This window comes from Carlito syrichta, unplaced genomic scaffold (assembly GCF_000164805.1).
Source record: "Carlito syrichta isolate Samal-C Ts95f unplaced genomic scaffold, Tarsius_syrichta-2.0.1 Scaffold169767, whole genome shotgun sequence".
Taxonomy (NCBI): domain Eukaryota; kingdom Metazoa; phylum Chordata; class Mammalia; order Primates; family Tarsiidae; genus Carlito; species Carlito syrichta.
The window spans coordinates 101754-117721 of record NW_007113863.1 but is presented as its reverse complement, the minus strand read 5'-3'; the positions used below and the strand labels follow the sequence as shown (position 1 = coordinate 117721).

General features: G+C 50.8%; 1 protein-coding gene across 1 annotated transcript in view; it reads right to left on the bottom strand.

Moving 5' to 3' along the window:
• Positions 1 to 2733: 2733 nt before the first annotated feature.
• Positions 2734 to 15968, bottom strand: part of TAS1R2 (taste 1 receptor member 2) — a 25234-nt gene continuing 11999 nt past the window's right edge. Inside the window, exons 5-6 of the mRNA XM_008051332.1 lie at positions 5133 to 5256; positions 2734 to 3662 (exon numbers count right to left, since the gene is read on the bottom strand). Coding sequence (XP_008049523.1) covers positions 2734 to 3662; positions 5133 to 5256 — 1053 coding nt within the window. The remainder of the gene's footprint in view (positions 3663 to 5132; positions 5257 to 15968) is intronic.

The window sequence follows — 15968 nt, the reverse complement described above, 5'->3', positions numbered from 1 at the left end:
GATTATCTCTTTAAAAAAAAAGTTAAACCAAGGCGTCAAAAGCATGCAAGAAAAGAGAATTAAGAGCTTAAAACTCTCTGAGCCTCTGACAATCTGGTCCCGAGGGCAAGAGGGATGGGACACAGCCACCCTGCAGAGCGGCTCCCCGAAAGCTCAGGGCTCGGATGGGCCTCAGCTGAGGCTCTGGGATCCCCTGGGAAGCAAGCAGTGGGAACAGAGAATGTCCCAAAGAGATGCCAACAGGCCGTCCTTGGGGTCTCCACTCAGCAGGCTCCAGCCCGCTAGGCCAGGCCAGCGCTGAGGACTGTGGGAAGAGAGCCGAGCCAAAGCGGAGGCTGGTCACAGCAGCCAGAGAGGACCAGAATGGCACCTCAGGTGACGCAGCAGAGGGGCACACCACCCTGTGCATAGGATGCTGGCAGGGACCACCCAGGGAGGACAAGGCCCTGAAGCCCCCACATCCAGCCCCTGCCGTCCTTCCAGGCTGGTCCTCACAGCCCGGCTACTCTCAGTTACATGACTCCTCCTGGAGCTGCTGGCCTTTCCTCCATGCCCCCGTTCCCCTCCTGCTGTCCCCACCTGCCCCTCCTCACAGCCTGCCTTCCTGCCTTCCAACGCATCTCTGCCCTTGAAGGCTCTTCCCAAATGTCAGCTCCTCCTGAAGTCCTTCCTGGTCACTGCACCCACTAGCCACCTCTCTAAATGCCGAAGCCCCAACCACAGTCCCTTGTCTGGGGAACCTGTGTCTTCCCACAATGCCCTGCAGTGGGAACAGCTTTCAAGCAGGGCTGTCTGGGTTTGGCTTTGTAGGGGATCGTGACTCCAGTTGTGGGCTTGTCGGGAAGCTCCAACAAGTCGTGTGACACTGAGGGAGTTCCATAACCTTTCAAAATCCCCCTCCCCCCCATCTGTAAAACAAGGATCACCGTCCTGCCTGGAGGATAGTTTTGAGGAGTCAGTGGATCAAGTAGCGAAGTTCTTAGCAAGGGAGCTGGCAGTAAATGTTAGTTGCTGTCCTCAGCGAGGTCACCACGATGGTATGATCACACAGAGGAACAGAAGCGGCAAGGCAGCAGGCTGAGGGGACGGTGGTGGAGGAGAAGGTGAAGGGGGTTGCCGGAGATAGAGCCATTTGGTCCGCACTCATGGAGCGCCTGCTGTGTGCTGGGCTCTGGAAAGAGGCGCCATCTCTGCCATGATGGAGAAGTGACCCCAAAATATGCAGGCTGCTCTCCCACATCCCAGATGGTTCCAGCCAAGATCCCACTGCCCACCACCTTGAAGTTGTTCCTGCCACGGTTGGTCCCGGACAAACTCCAAATCACTCCCAGGAGAGTTCTGGGAAGGCCATAACATCACACGGGAGCGCAGGAGTGAATTCTTCCGGAGTCTGTCTCTCCGCCTGAGGGCAAGCAACAGAGGAGGCTCTGACACCCGGTTGTCCCGCCCACGAGCTGCGTACACCCAAACCAGTCACTCACCCTCTCTGGCTGGCAGTTTGGAGGCCTCAGCACTGAAGTCCTGCTCCCAGAGAGCTGTGAGAGGCCAGACCTGACACCTGGACACAGGGAGGCCAGGGCCCCTCCTGCCACTGGAGCCCAACACTGGAGGGGGTCAACTTGGGCACAGCCATACCCGGCAAGAGTGGCTTCTCCAAGGCTCGGCAGTGCAGAGGCGGCAGTGCCACGAGCCACGCTGACTCTGGGACATGCCTGAGGTCTCAGTATCCCCCAGGCAACATCCAGAATTTTCTGGGGTGGGGCAGAGCTGGAGAGCAATTGATGAAGACTAATTTCCAAGACAGCCCCATGCCATGGACGACATCTTGCATCTGGGCATTAAAAACAAAAACACAACCTATGATGTCCCCGAGGTGACCAAGTACATGCAAATTTGCAGTGGTGGGCATTTATTGAGCACCTACTATATGCACTTCACACGCGTTATCTTTGATCCTTAAATGTCCCTGTGAAGCAGCTATTGTTCCCATTATAGAGACTGGAAAGTGTGGGCTCAGAGACAGAAAACAACTGGCCCAAGGTCACACAGCATCCAACTGGCAATGCTGGATTGAAACCGAGGTCTCTCTGATTCTTAGGGGACCTCTGAAAACAGGAGGGAAGCTCATTCACTTCACGCAAGTGAGGTTTATTCACAAGCTTTGACAAAACACCCACCACGCCCACCATCACTTAGAGAGCACACCGGACCTGGGTCCAGCTCTGGGGGAATGGGGGGATGAGCCAACCAATGAACAGCGCCGCAGCTTTATCGAAGCTCACACCACGCCGACTGTCAGGTCCCCACCCTCTGCGCCAACCCCTCCCGGCCCACCCGCTGGGCTGCCTTGGTCTTGAACCTGAGCGAAGCCAAGAGCCGCACCCTGCAGATGCCCACTGCGACCGCCAGATGGCGGCTGTTGGTGGCTAAGTCAGACCGTCCCGGGAGACCGGCGGGTCATCTTGGGTGGTTTTCCCTGGAAGGACGTGGCAGTGCCAGGCAAGCTAAATGGCTCAAGAGAAAAGAACAAAGTGCGGCTGTCTCTAGGCATCCGCCGGTACGTGGCTGAAAACAGCCAGGAGGCAGAGCGCCTCGAAGGAATGCAGAACGAGAGCCCAGGGTGACATGGGAGTGTGCAGGCCGCGTCCCAGCCTCCGCCTGGAGTTCGACGGCAGGAACCCTGGCTCCTGCCTCTCAGCGCTGAGGCCCTCCGACCCAACGCCGGTGGGGGCACTAGTCCCTCCTCATGGTGTAGCTCTGGATCACACTATTGAAATAGGCCTGCGTGTTGCGCTCCGGGTAGAAGAGGATCACGTAGCACTTGGGGCCGAAGTAGCCCAGAGTGATGGCCAGGAGGTTGAGCACCATGACCGAGAGGTCCATGATGGTGACCAACACCCCGCTGTAGACAGACATGAAGGTGCAGAGGGAGACAGAGGAGGTGAAGTAGAAGGTCATGCTGAGGGTGACGAACTTGGCCTCATTGTAGCTGGTGGGCAGCCCTTTGCCCACGTAGGCGAAGCTGAAGCCGGCCACCGCCAGGAGCAGGTCCAGGCTGGTGTTGGCCAGCAGCCCGTGGCGGGAGTTGGGGTTGCAAGACAGGATCATGATCCTGGGGTCGTTGGGGTCGGGGTGGGTGGCGGGGCTGCTGCTGGTGGCCAGCACGTTGCCCATCGCGATGACCAGCTTGAGCACCGTCATAAGCGCCACAAAGGCGTAGGACCCGTGGCAGCGGACCCAGAAGCCGTAGGCGCGCGGGAGGCGCCTGGCCATCTTGAAGACGCAGACAATCTGGAAGGAGCGCACGGCAATGCAGGAGATGCAGGTGGTGAAACAGACCGGGAAGAGGACCTGGCGGCAGAGGCACCTGGGGACCGAGGGCAGCCCCACATACACCGGGACCACCGTGTACGCCACCAGCAGTGACGTCAGCATCAGGAAGCACATGGGGCCGCCGGCCGAGCGAACCACGGGCGTCTGGAAATACCTCCAGAATATGGCCGTGGTGGCTAGGGTGCTAAGGAAGCCCAAGATCGCCAGGATGGTCACAGTGATGGTGGGCGCCTCGTGCCACTCCAGGAAGGCCAGCAGCCGCTTGAAGCAGGAGGTGTCACTCCTGTGGGACCACTTGTCGCTCGGACAGGGCTGGCAGTCATATTCATCTGTCGAAGCCCATGGCAAAGCCCATCAGCAACACCCAACTCTCAACGTCAACGCCTGCCTCCTCCGGCCCTGCCCTGGGCCAGGTCCCAGGGGCGAAGAGAGGAGAGCCAAGGGTGACCCTGCATTCCCAACCGACACTCCCTGAGTCCCTTACACGCTCTGGCTCACTGGATGCCCACAGCAACCCCATCGCACACATGGAGGCTCAGCAGGGTTAAGTCATTTGCCCAAAGTCACCAAGTCAGTAAGTTACGGAGGCAGGATTTGAACCCAGGTCTCCTGGACTCAGAGTCTACCAACTATAGTTCCTTCCTTCCAAGGTCTCATTCCCTGGTGGGAGAGACATTCTACCACTTATTCAAAGAATTCATTCAACGAATACTGTCTGAGCACCATCCACCTTGATAGGCACTTGAGGCGGAAGGTGGGCCACAGAGAGAGGCATAAAACCCGGTCCCTGCCTTCAAGCTGCTGACCGCCTGTGAGAGGAAGGCCAGTGAAGTCATTCAGCAAACGTGCTGAGCACCTACGTGTGCCCTGGGCTCTGCTAGGCACCTAGTAAGTGCTTTCATTTCAGGGCAGAGGCAGGCAGAGGATGGCAGGAACTGGCAAAGGCGTGATCATTCACTTAATTAACATTAGTGAGGTCATGGAAAACATTTGAGCCCCAGCTTTGCACTGTGCTAGACACTAATGTGACGGAGGGACAGCACAGTCCTCATCTTCCTAGAATTTATGTTCCACAGGGAGGAGTGTTCATTCTGATCAAGGAAGTCGCTCAACAAACACTCACTGAGCAACCATTATATGCTCTGAACTGCTCTAGGCACTTGGGAGGCCAGAGAGAGCAGAGGCTGCCTCCGTCTGCTGGAAACTTTCCTTCTGCTGGGAGAGCCATTCATTCCCTCGTCATCCAGTGGCTACTCCCTGGCCAGACACCCCAGGCCTGGGCTGTGTGTGTGGAGGGGACCCGCTACTGTCCTGCCTTAGGGGAGTGCTGTCCCTTCTCCTGCCCGCCCCGAAGCAGCCCCTAGGGAGGTCTTTGCTCCACACCAGGTACTGGGGAGATGCAAGAGAAATCAGACATTTATGTTCTTGGGCTTCGGACACTTATGCTTCCTGGGGGAGACCCCAGAGACCTGGCCAAAAGGAAGCGCCCCGGAGACCCCAGGGGCAGGCAGGGACAGGGCAAGGGCAGGCAGGGTCAGGGCAGAGGCAGGCAGGGGCTGGCAGGGGTTGGCAAAGGCGGGTGGAGCAGGCAGGGGATGGGCAAGGGCTGGCAGTACTTGCAGGGGCAGACAGGGACAGGCAGGGGCAAGCAGAGGCTGGCAGGGACTGGTGAGGGCAGGACAGGGGCAGGCAGAGGCTGGCAGGGGTAGGGTGGGGGCAGGCAGGAGCTGGCAGGGGCTGGCAGGGGCAGGGCATGGGCAGGCAGGAGCCGGGCCAGGGCGCTGGCCTGCAGGTCATACCTGCAGTCTGGTTGAGGAAGGTGCCAGGTGGGCAGTCGATGCACTCAAAGCAGCAGGGGTGGATGCCCACAGGCTTCTTCTTTTGCCCAGGCCGGCACGTCTTGGAGCACATGGACACAGGGATCTGGAGGGAGGAGGGCAAGAGAGCCTGAGCCCTCTTTTCCTGGGTCCCCCTCTTCTCCCTGGCTAGCAGGATGCTCAGGAAGGGACGCCTGGTCCCTGCCTGAGAGGAGAAGGGGTGCTAGAATTGCACTAGAATCCGATTTTTAGAGACCCTCTTAGTTTTGCCTTCCGAAGACCTTCTCCACCTTCCTCTGGTAAGAGCACCCAACTGCTGAGCCCTTCTGAGGTCGCTGGCAGGATGGATAGAATGCAACCCCGGGTTGCAACCATCTTGTCACAAAAGAGTCAACATGCCCAAGAAAGAATCTGAGTAATGCAGAGCATGAGACCCTGGATCCATCCCTGCCTGAAGCCTCGCCACCTACCTCTGGAGTCTTCAATTGCATGGGACAATGAATTAACTCTTCCCAACCACTACTCTTAATGGTGATGGCTGACATCCTTCTCTGTCACTTGCAACCAGGACTCCTAATTAACACCGCCTTTCTGGAGGGGAAGGCATTTTTCGAGTGAACAAGAAGCAGGCGGGCAGTTATCCTGCCTATTATTTTCACTGCGATATTTCCAGAACCCAGAGGAATTGCCCAGCACAGAGGGGGCCTCCGATCGCGATGTCTTAAGTGAATGAGTGAATTGCACACAGAGGAATCAGTAGAGAAGTGGGTTGGGGATGAAGAGGAGCAGGAAGATGGAGCATCTGGGCCTGGCTGGAGTCAGGATGCAGAGGGGAGGGCGAGGAAAGTTGGGGGAACATATTCCAAAGGTTCGTCTGTGGTGCACTAAAACTGTAGGGGCCGTGGGAGGCAGCCTTGGTCTTGAGTGAGCGAGCGCCCTGATATGATTTGGGTTGCATAAAATCATTCTGGGGCCAGGTGTTGTGGCTCACATCTGTAATCCCAGCACTCTGGGAGGCCAAGGCAGGAGGATCGCTTGAGTCCAGGAGTTCGAGACCAGCCTGGGCAACACAACAAGGCCCCATCTCTATAAAAAATTTTAAAAATTAGCCAGTCATGGTGGCACGCGCCTCTAGTACCAGCTACTCAAGAGGCTGAGACAGGAGGGTGGCCTGAGCCCAGGAGATCAAGGCTTCAGTGAGCCGTGATCGTACTATTGCACCCCTGCCTGCATGACAGAGTGAGGTCCTGACTCAAAAAAGTAAGATAAAATAAAAATTAAAAAATTAAATCATGATGAGGACCTCAAGAGCAATGTAACAAGGGCCAAGGGCCCAGATGAGGGATGCCTCGGAGGACCACTCGGTCCATGCTCCTCTCATCTGGCCTCTCCAAGGTCTCCTTTCGTGTTCCGCCCTCCAGTTCCTCTCGCCCATGGAATCAGACACCATTTCCAGACATCCCATTCCCCTCTCCAAAACTTCTTCATGGAAGAACCTACACGCTGCTCCATGAGCCAAAATAAAACATCGATCCCTTGCCAGGCTTTCTGGGCCCTCTGTGGTCTTCTCTGCCTCGCAGGTGACCAGACGCATATGTAGGTATGTGTACACCAACACACACACACAGCATACGCACGCACCTTACCAGAGCTGCACCCCTCACTCCCCTGCCAGGTCTCCTCTCCCGCTTCCAAACTCATCTTTTCACTATCTCTTAAGTAATTACACGAATCCTACCTCATACCCCCAGGATCTCACTCTGCTAATCATTCACTCATTCAAGATGTTATGGAGCACATTCGGAGGCCAGGCACTGGGAATACAGCCGTGAGGCTAAGTCTCTGTTCTAAAGGAATTTGTATTCTCCTGGGTGAAGAGAGACAATAAATACGCAATGTGATAGATGGTGAGGAAGACTACGGAGAAAATAAAGCAGTACAAGGAGAGTGGAGAGTGCTGGAGAGCAGATTGCCATTTCAAATGGGGTGGGCAGGAAAGGCCTCGCCAAGTTGGGGGTGTGGGAGCAGAGACCCAAAGGCTATGAGGGAGCACATTGTGAAGACATCACTCCAGGAAGAAGACACAGCATGTGCAAAGGCCCCGCAGTAGCGGAGATTGGGCATAGTTGAGGGATAGCTAGGCCAGTGATATCTCAGACAGAATGGGCAAGAGGAAGAGGGGCAGGGCAGCTCAAAGAAGCGGAGGTGAGAAGCTACGAGAGGATTCCACGCAGAGAGGTGTCAGGATCTGACTTTGTTTTAACAGCATTGCCCTACTTTCTGTGTTGAATATAGACTGTGAGGGGCAGGGGCAGAAGCGAGAGACCAGGTGAGATGATACTGCAATAGTCCAGGCAAGAAGGGACTGGGGCTCTGACTAAAGAGGTGCAATGGAAGAGACGAGAAGTGGTCAGATCCCGGATGTGTATTTTGCAGGTAGACTGGACAGGGTTTCATGGTGGATTTGATGAGACAGGAGTTGAGGTTAACGCCAGGGTTTTTGGTCTGAATAATGGTGTTCCCTTCTGCTGAGAGGGGACGATCTCAAGGGCAGTTTTGAGTAGGCAAATGAATATTTAAATGGAAGGTCAGGGGAGAAGTCCAGTCTGAAGATACAAAATTAGGAATTGTAAGCATGTGGATAATATTTCAAGCCAGGGAGACAGAAAAGATAATAAATCCATTGTCTGGGTCCTGGAACCCTCCGGGGTTAAAATTCAAGGAGATGAGGAAGAACCAGAAAAAAAGACCCCAATGAAGTAGTCATGAGTATAGGAAAACTGAGAGAGAGAGAGAGAGAGGCCTGAAATCCAAGTGAGGATATTGTACCCAAAGAGAAGTCATCAGTTGGGCCAAATGCTGTTCGCAGTGACCACAATGGCAACCACTGGATTGTTAATTCACAGACATTGGAAACCTTGACTAAAGCAATTTCAGAAGAATGGTGTGGATGAAAGCCTCATTGGAATGGTTTAAGAGAGATTGGGAGGCGGGGCGCAGTGGCTCAAGACTGCAAGCCCAGCACTTTGGGAGGCCAAGGTGAGAGGATTGCCTGAGCTCAGGGATTTGAGATCAGCCTGGGCCACTTGGCAAGAACTCATTTCTACGATAAATCAAAAAATTAGCTGGGCGTGGTAGCAGGTGCCTGTAGTTCCAGCTCCTTGGAAGGTTGAGGTGGAAGGATTGCCTGAGCCCAGCAGGTTGAGGCTGCGGTGGCCATGAGTGAGACTCCAACTCAAAAAAATAGAGAGAGAGAAAGAGAGATTGGGGGACCTCTGGTTTCCAGTCTAGTGTGTAAGGAGTTTAGAAGTCATCATTCTCATCCTCACAACAAGATAAAAAGCTGACTCAGTGGCGACTGGCTTTGTGAGTTAGCCTTGTTGCGGCATTTAGGTGTCTGGACGTGTTTGCCGATATGCAGGATCTTCGCACTAATAGGTCAAAATGCAGATCTTCGTGAAAACCCTGACCAGCAAGACCATCACCCTACAGGTTGAGCCCAGTGATACCATTGAGAATGTGAAGGCCAAGATCCATGATAAAGAAGGCATCCCTCTCGACCAGCAGAGGCTCATTTCTGCAGGCAAGCAGCTGGAAGATGGCTGCACTCTTTCTGATTACAACATCCAGAAAGAGTCAACCCTGCACCTGGTCCTCCATCTGAGGGGTGGCTGTTAATTCTTCAGTCTTGTATTCATGGTGCCCATCGATGGCATTACTCTGCACTATAGCCATTTGTCCCCATTTAAGTTTAGAAATTACCAGTTTCAGTAATAGCTAAACCTGCTCAAAATGTTAATAAAGGTTTTGTTGCATGGTAAAAAAAAAAAAAAGAAAAGAAAAAAAGAAAGAAAGAAAGCTGAGCAAACTGAAAATCAACAACTTCATCAGAAAACTGGGGTCACAGAGCAAACTGCAGCCCCCAAAACTAGAGAATGCACAGAGTATCCAGAGCATACAAAGAAAATTCAGCTTACTGGGAGCAGAAACTGCCACTGAAGACAGTAACAGGTAGGAAAACATAAAGAAAAAATGACTGATTGCTGGAGACTAAGTGTGGACTAGCATAGAGATTAAAATGTCTGGGGCACAGCCTTAGGTATGCCCCAATGATTTCATAAGTTAACCCCCAGATCCTTCCAAGGATTGTAGGGTGAGGATTAGAGAAAAATACCCTCATGCTTCCAGCAGAAAGAGGAAGAAAGTAACCTTTTTTTTTTGGAATTGGAGTCTTATTCTGTTGCCCAGGCTGGAGTGCAGTGGCACACTCATGGCCACCACAGTCTCGACCTCCTAGGCCCAGGCAATCCCTTCCACCTTAGCCTTCCAAGTTGCTGGAACTACAGGCATGTGCCACCATGCCTGGCTGATTTTTTGATTTATTGTAGAGATGAGATTTCACCAAGTTGCCTAGGCTGGTCTCGAACCCATGGGCTCAGGCAATCCTCTCATCTTGGCTTCCCAAAGTGCTGGGATTATAGGCATGAACCACCTGTCCGGCCAAAAGTAACCATTTTGAAATATGCCCAGGGCATTCTGTTCTCCTTAACAAAGGCCTATCCTCAAGAAAACGTATTTTACCGGAACTCAACTGATGTGGGTTTTACCAGGGCTTAAATGACATGAAGGAAGGGAAATTCTTAACTCTAGCCCTCTTGAACCTTTCCGTCTTACCTAAGGTGGAGGTCCAGGGAATGTTTTGAAGCACTTGTGAAGGACAAGGTTCTGGGACACAGAACGGAAACATTAAGACCTAATCATAGGATCATAGAACACTCTCCCCCCACACCTCATCACCACATCAATCAGACTCTTATATAATAACAGGATTACAACAGAAAGAACTGCAAGGCTCAGATACAGAAAAAGGAGTCTCTAGGGAAACACAAAGACAATAAAAGAACACAAGAGGAAATTTTGGCCTCTCACACCTGGCTATTTGTTTACATTAAATAGTAAACATGACCTAACTCCTATCCAGAGGAACACAAAACTTTACACTAAAGGTTTATTGCCTTCAGTTTCTTTTACCCAATGCATCACGTCTGGCTTTCAATAAAAACTTACAAGACAAGCTAGAAGGCACAAAACATAGTCTAAGGGGTAAAGCAACCATCAGAATCAGACTCAGCTATGACAGATGTTTTGTAATTATCAGATGGGGAATTTAAAATGATTAATTTGCTAAGGGCTCTAACTGAAAAGGTCAACAATATGCAAGAAAAGAAGAACAATGTTAGCAGGGAAATGGAAACTCTAAGAATCAAAAGGAAATTCTGGAAATAAAAAACAAACAACAGAAATGAAGAATGCCTTGGATGGACTCATCAGTAGACTGGACAAAAGCAAGAAAAGAATCAGTGAGCTTGAAGATATGACATAAGCAAGAAAAGAATCAGTGAGCTTGAAGATATATGTCAACAGAAATTTTCCAAACTAAAAAGCAAAGAAAAAAAAGAATGGGGGAGAAAAAGAACAGAACACCCAAGAACTATAGGACAATTACAAAAGGTGTAACATACGCATAAAGAGAATGCCAGGAGAAAAACAGAGGAAGAAACAGAAGAAATATTGGAAATAAAAATGGCAGAGATTTTCCAAAATTAATGACAGACACCAAACCACAGGATAAATAACTAATAAACTATACCTAGGCTTATCATATTCAAATTGTAAATAACAACGACAGAGATACAAATCTTGAAAGAAGTCAAGGGTGGAAAAAAAACTCAATAAAAATGGCTACTGGAGGAAAAGAAGGACATTTTATGCTGATAAAAGGGTCAATCCATCAGGAAGGTATAATAATTATAAACATATACTCCCCTAACAAAAGAGCACAAAAATACATGAAGCAAAAATCATCAGAACTGAAGGAGGAAATAAACAATTTAACATATAATACTCAATCTTAGTAGGTGAAAACTTCAATACCCTACTTTCAGTAATCCACAGATCTAAGCAGAAGATCACAAGGAAATAGAAGACTTGAACAACACTACAAATCAACTCAACACAACGGATACTACAGAACATTTCACCAACAGCATCAGGAACAGTGTTCTCCAGGCTAGACCATCTGTTAGGCCCTAAAACAAGTTTAGTAAATGTTTAAAGATTGAAATCATAACGGATATGCTCTCCAACAGCAATGTAATGAAGTTAGAAGACAATAACAGAAGGAAATTAGGAAATTTCATAAATAAATGGAAACAACACCCTCCTAAATACCATTATTTTACCAAATCCCTTGTCAAATAAATCTTCACAAGGGAAACTAGAAAACACTCTGATATTAGTGAAAATAAAAACACAACACAACTTCACAAAAAGATAAATACTTCACTTCTATGTGGTATTTAAAGTAGCCAAAGCCATAAAAAAACAGAAAGTAGAATGATGGCTGCCAGTGACTGGAAGAAGAGGGAGATAGGGAGCTATTCAGTGGGTACACCACTTCAGTTTTGCGAGAGGAAAAAGTTCCAGAGATCTGTTGCAAAACAGTGTGAAGACTTTTAACATTACTGAATTGTATACTTAAACATAGGTAAGGCCGTAAATTTTTTTTTTTACTATAATTAAAATTTTTAAAAATTTTAAAACATACCAAAACTTACAGGATGCAGTGAAAACAGTACTCAGAGGGAAATTTATAGCTGTAAACATCTATATTATATCTATATTAAATGTCTATGGTAACATCTATATCAAAAAGAAAGATCTGGAGTCACTAACACTCACAAGCTTATCAGATCACTAACAGTCACTATCACGGAGTTAAGTTTACTCTTTTCTCTCAATCACAATGTAGTCCACAAGGAACCTGGTCTTCTTGACATTCTGAAGAACATGGTGCTGGTCCACCACATTGATGACATCCTGCTAATCTGATCTGGTGAGTAGGAAATAGCAAGTATTTTGAATGTCCCAGTAAGACCTACAAATACCAAAGAGTAGGAAATAAGTCCTGCAGGGATTCAAGGGAGGCCTGCCACACTGGTGATGTTTTCAGAGGTCCAGTGGTCTGGGAAATGCCAAGACATCCATTCTAAGGTAAAAGACAGTCGTGCACAATGGCCCACACCTATAATCCAGTACTTTAGGAGGCCAAGGTGAGAGGATGGCTTGAGCCCAGTTGTTCGAGACCAACCTGGGCAACATGGTGAGACCCTGTCTCTACCAAAAATAAAAAAGTGAGCCAGGTATGGTGGTGCACACCTGTAGTCCCAGCTACTCGGGAGGCTGAGATGGAAGGACTGCCTGAGCCCAGGAGGTCAAGACTACAGTGAACTGTGATCGTGCCACTGCACTCCAGCATGGGTGATAGAGTGAGACTTCAACTCAAACAAACATACATACATACACATGGTAAAAGGACATATACCTTATACCTCCTGCCGTTAAAGTACGGCACTTGGAGGACCTCTTTAGATGCTGGGGACAGTGTACATTGCTTTTTGAAATACTGTTCCAATCCATGTATCAGATAACTTCAAAGGCCTTCCGTCTCAAGGCAGAGAGTAACAGGCCCAGAGACAGACTCTGAAGAAGACTCTGGCTTCCATTTGTTTTCACTGCATCCCATAAGTTTTGGTATGTTTTAAAATCTTTAATTATGGTAAAAAAATAGAGGACCTAAAATCTACCCCCATGCCTATTTTTAGTGTACAGTTCAATAACGTTTACGTATCCACACTGTTGTGCAATAGAGCTCTAGATCCTGACACTTGGACCACACGACCAAGCAGATCTGACAACGTGAGAGTTTCCTATGGGTAAAAGGTAGGCAGGACCCAAGGGAGAGATGCAACAATGCCATCTCTTCTACAACAACCTGCAGCTCCCTGTTTGCAAATCAGCTCCTGGTGTCCCCTTGGCCACCACGGAAAGGAGTACCCGACCCCAGGACACTAAGTGACTACCAGATTCTCGAAGTCCTGGGGAGAGGCAGGAACAGCAGCGAGTCTTCACACCATGGAAATGGTCCCCAAGAAACTCCAGTGGGCACAAGTACACATCTTAAGTTAGTGGTTGTGAGTCCTATACTTACTACCTCTGTTGAAACAAGGCCTCCCCCTCAAATCACACCTGAAGCCTCAGGGAGAGATGCCCTTGTGACCAGTTGAATGACACTCGGGAATGATTTGCAAGTAGGTTGGCTTGGTATATTCATATGAGCTGGCAGTGGGCTGATTCCTCGGGGCTGATCCTGAGGACGGGACTGAGAGCAGACACTGCTAACAGGCAGAGCTGTGAAAGGGCCCTTGGCTGTTCCCTGTGTGGATGGAGAGATTTCCTGAAGGATGGATTTTCTGGACAGGGCTGAATGTCTTGGCTAGTTGTTCAGGGGCCTGGGAGGAATAATATCAGAAGCAGGAAGACAAGATTGTCTGGGCAGAGGAATATATGCAGGTCTATGAGTGAGCACGAAGCATGACGATCTCTGTGTCTCATGTAAATTAATGCCAACGAGAGAACAAAGAGAAATTGAAAATCAGACAGAAAAGACAACTTGTCCTGTGGACACCAGCTGGCCTCTGTCCTCGCCAACCCAGAGCCTGCACAAAGTGGCTGTGAGTCAGGGAGGAAGGCCTTGGGCATGGGCCCAGCGGCCTGGGCTTCCTCTCACCATGGCCGACCTAGCAACTGTCGTTGAACACCTAACTTCCAGTCACAGAGACCGATGCCGAGCCTTTGATGTGGGGACATTCCTAAGAAGGCCAGCCAGCCAACTGCTGCCAGAGCTATTATACCAGATCCTGTCCTCTGGAGGAAGCAGTGATTCACCCTCATAAGAATCTGCCCTCCCTGGCTGGGTGCAGTGACTCACGCCTGTAATCCCAGCATCTTGAGAGGCCGAACCAGGAAGATTGCTTGAGCCCAGGAGTTCAAGACCAGCCTGGCAACAAAGTGAGACCTCTTCTCTACAAAAAAAATAAAAATAAAAAAACTAGCCAGGCGCAGTGGTGTGTGTCTTTAGCCCCAGCTACTTGGGAGGCTGAAGCAGAAGGATCACCTGAGCCCAGGAGGTAAAGCCTGCGGTGAGCTGCAATGCTACCACTGCACTCCAGCCTGAGTGACAGAGTGACACCGTGACTCAAAAAAAGAAGAAAAAAATTACCTCCCCTGACCTCAGTGCAGCATGGCTGTCCAAGGACTTATTGACTGAGTGATCTGCTGACCCAGGATCCTCAGACAAGGGGTCCACTTCATGGTGAAGGTGGTGTGGCATGGGCACTTGGCCACAGGACCCCCTGGTCCTAACACGTACCACATCATCCTGAAGTATCCATCCTAACAAGATGGTGGAATGGCAGACTAAACGTTAAGGTACCATCTTGGGACCACACCCAAGATGGGGTGTGGCCACTGCACTTTAGGATGAGGTACAGATATGGAATGAACGACTGGTGTGCTATGCTGTGGCCCCAACAGCTAGAATGTGTGGGTCCAGCAACCACGAGGTGGAAGAAAGATCATCCACAATTCATCCACTCTCGGGGCCGCTGTAGACCTGCTAATACTCCTCCCTACAATCTTAGACTTCCGCTAGAGGTTCTGGTCCCCAGAAGGGGGATGTGTCTACCAGTCAATACAACAGGGCTCTGTGATCCCCCCCCCGTCATGTGGGGTCCTCGTGCCTGTGACTAAGAAGGCCAGGAGAGGAGGAGGTAACTGACAGGGTCAGCAGGCGGCGCTGGTGTTGCAGAGACATGAGATCGGTAGGAAGGGGTAAGTCTGGAATCTGGGGACTCTCTGGGACCCCTGGTGGTGCTTCTATCCCAGTGATGCCTGCTCATGGGGAGCCCAGCAGGGCAGTGCAGCTACCAGCTCGGATGCCTTGGGGATGAAAGTCTTGGTCACCCCTCCCGGTAAGTGACCAAGAGCAGCCCAATGCGGGCTGAGGGTGAAGGGATCCAGAGTGGATGGCGGGAGGGAGAAAAGGTGAGTAGCAGTGACAACCTCAGGCCTATGGCTGGGTCCCCAAACTCCCCTTTCCTAGAGACTGGACTGGCGCTACCCTAAGAACTCGGGGACTCCCAGGCTCAAGGAAGGGAATGCGCCTTCTGACTGGGACGAGGCCTCCCTCCTGTATTAGCCCACCATTTGCTCCAGTCATTGCTGCAGCCACCGATCTTGGCCACACGACTCTCTCTTGTGCTCTGCCCTGGGGCTGCAGGGTGTCAACAACTGACCTCTGACACCCCATGGGGCTGCCCCAGCCCCTGGGGGTGGGAGCCAGCAGGTCACAGCTCCCCTCTTCCCTTCTAAGGCGGCTCCTCAGAAGGTCCCAGCATGACTGAGCTCACACCTCACAGCAGTGTCTGGCTTGAGAATGTTTTCTCGGGCCGCCCCTCCCCTTCTCTGTGGAGATCGCCCCAGTCTCTTGCTCCTGTTCCTGTCCATGCATCACATCCTGGAATAAACGATCTGCACAAAAATCCGTTTCAGGCTGTGCTTTCGGGAGGAAACCCAGGCTAAGACACTGTTGTGAGCTGGATCGTGTCCCCTCTCTATAACCCTAACTCCCAGAACCCCAGGAATATGACCTTACTCAGAAACAGGGTCAGTGCAGATATCACTAGTTAAGATGGGAGCCAGGCACAATGGCTCATGTCTGTAATCCCAGCCCTTTAGGAGGCCAAGGCAGGAGGATTGCTTGAGCCCAGGAGTTAGAGACAAACTTGGGCAACATGGCGAGGCCTCATCTCTACAAAAAAATTTTTTTTTTTTTTAGTTAGAGCCTCACTCTGTCACCCAGGCTGGAGTGCAGTGGCACGCTCCCGGCCACCGCAGCCTCAACCTGCTGGGTCTGGC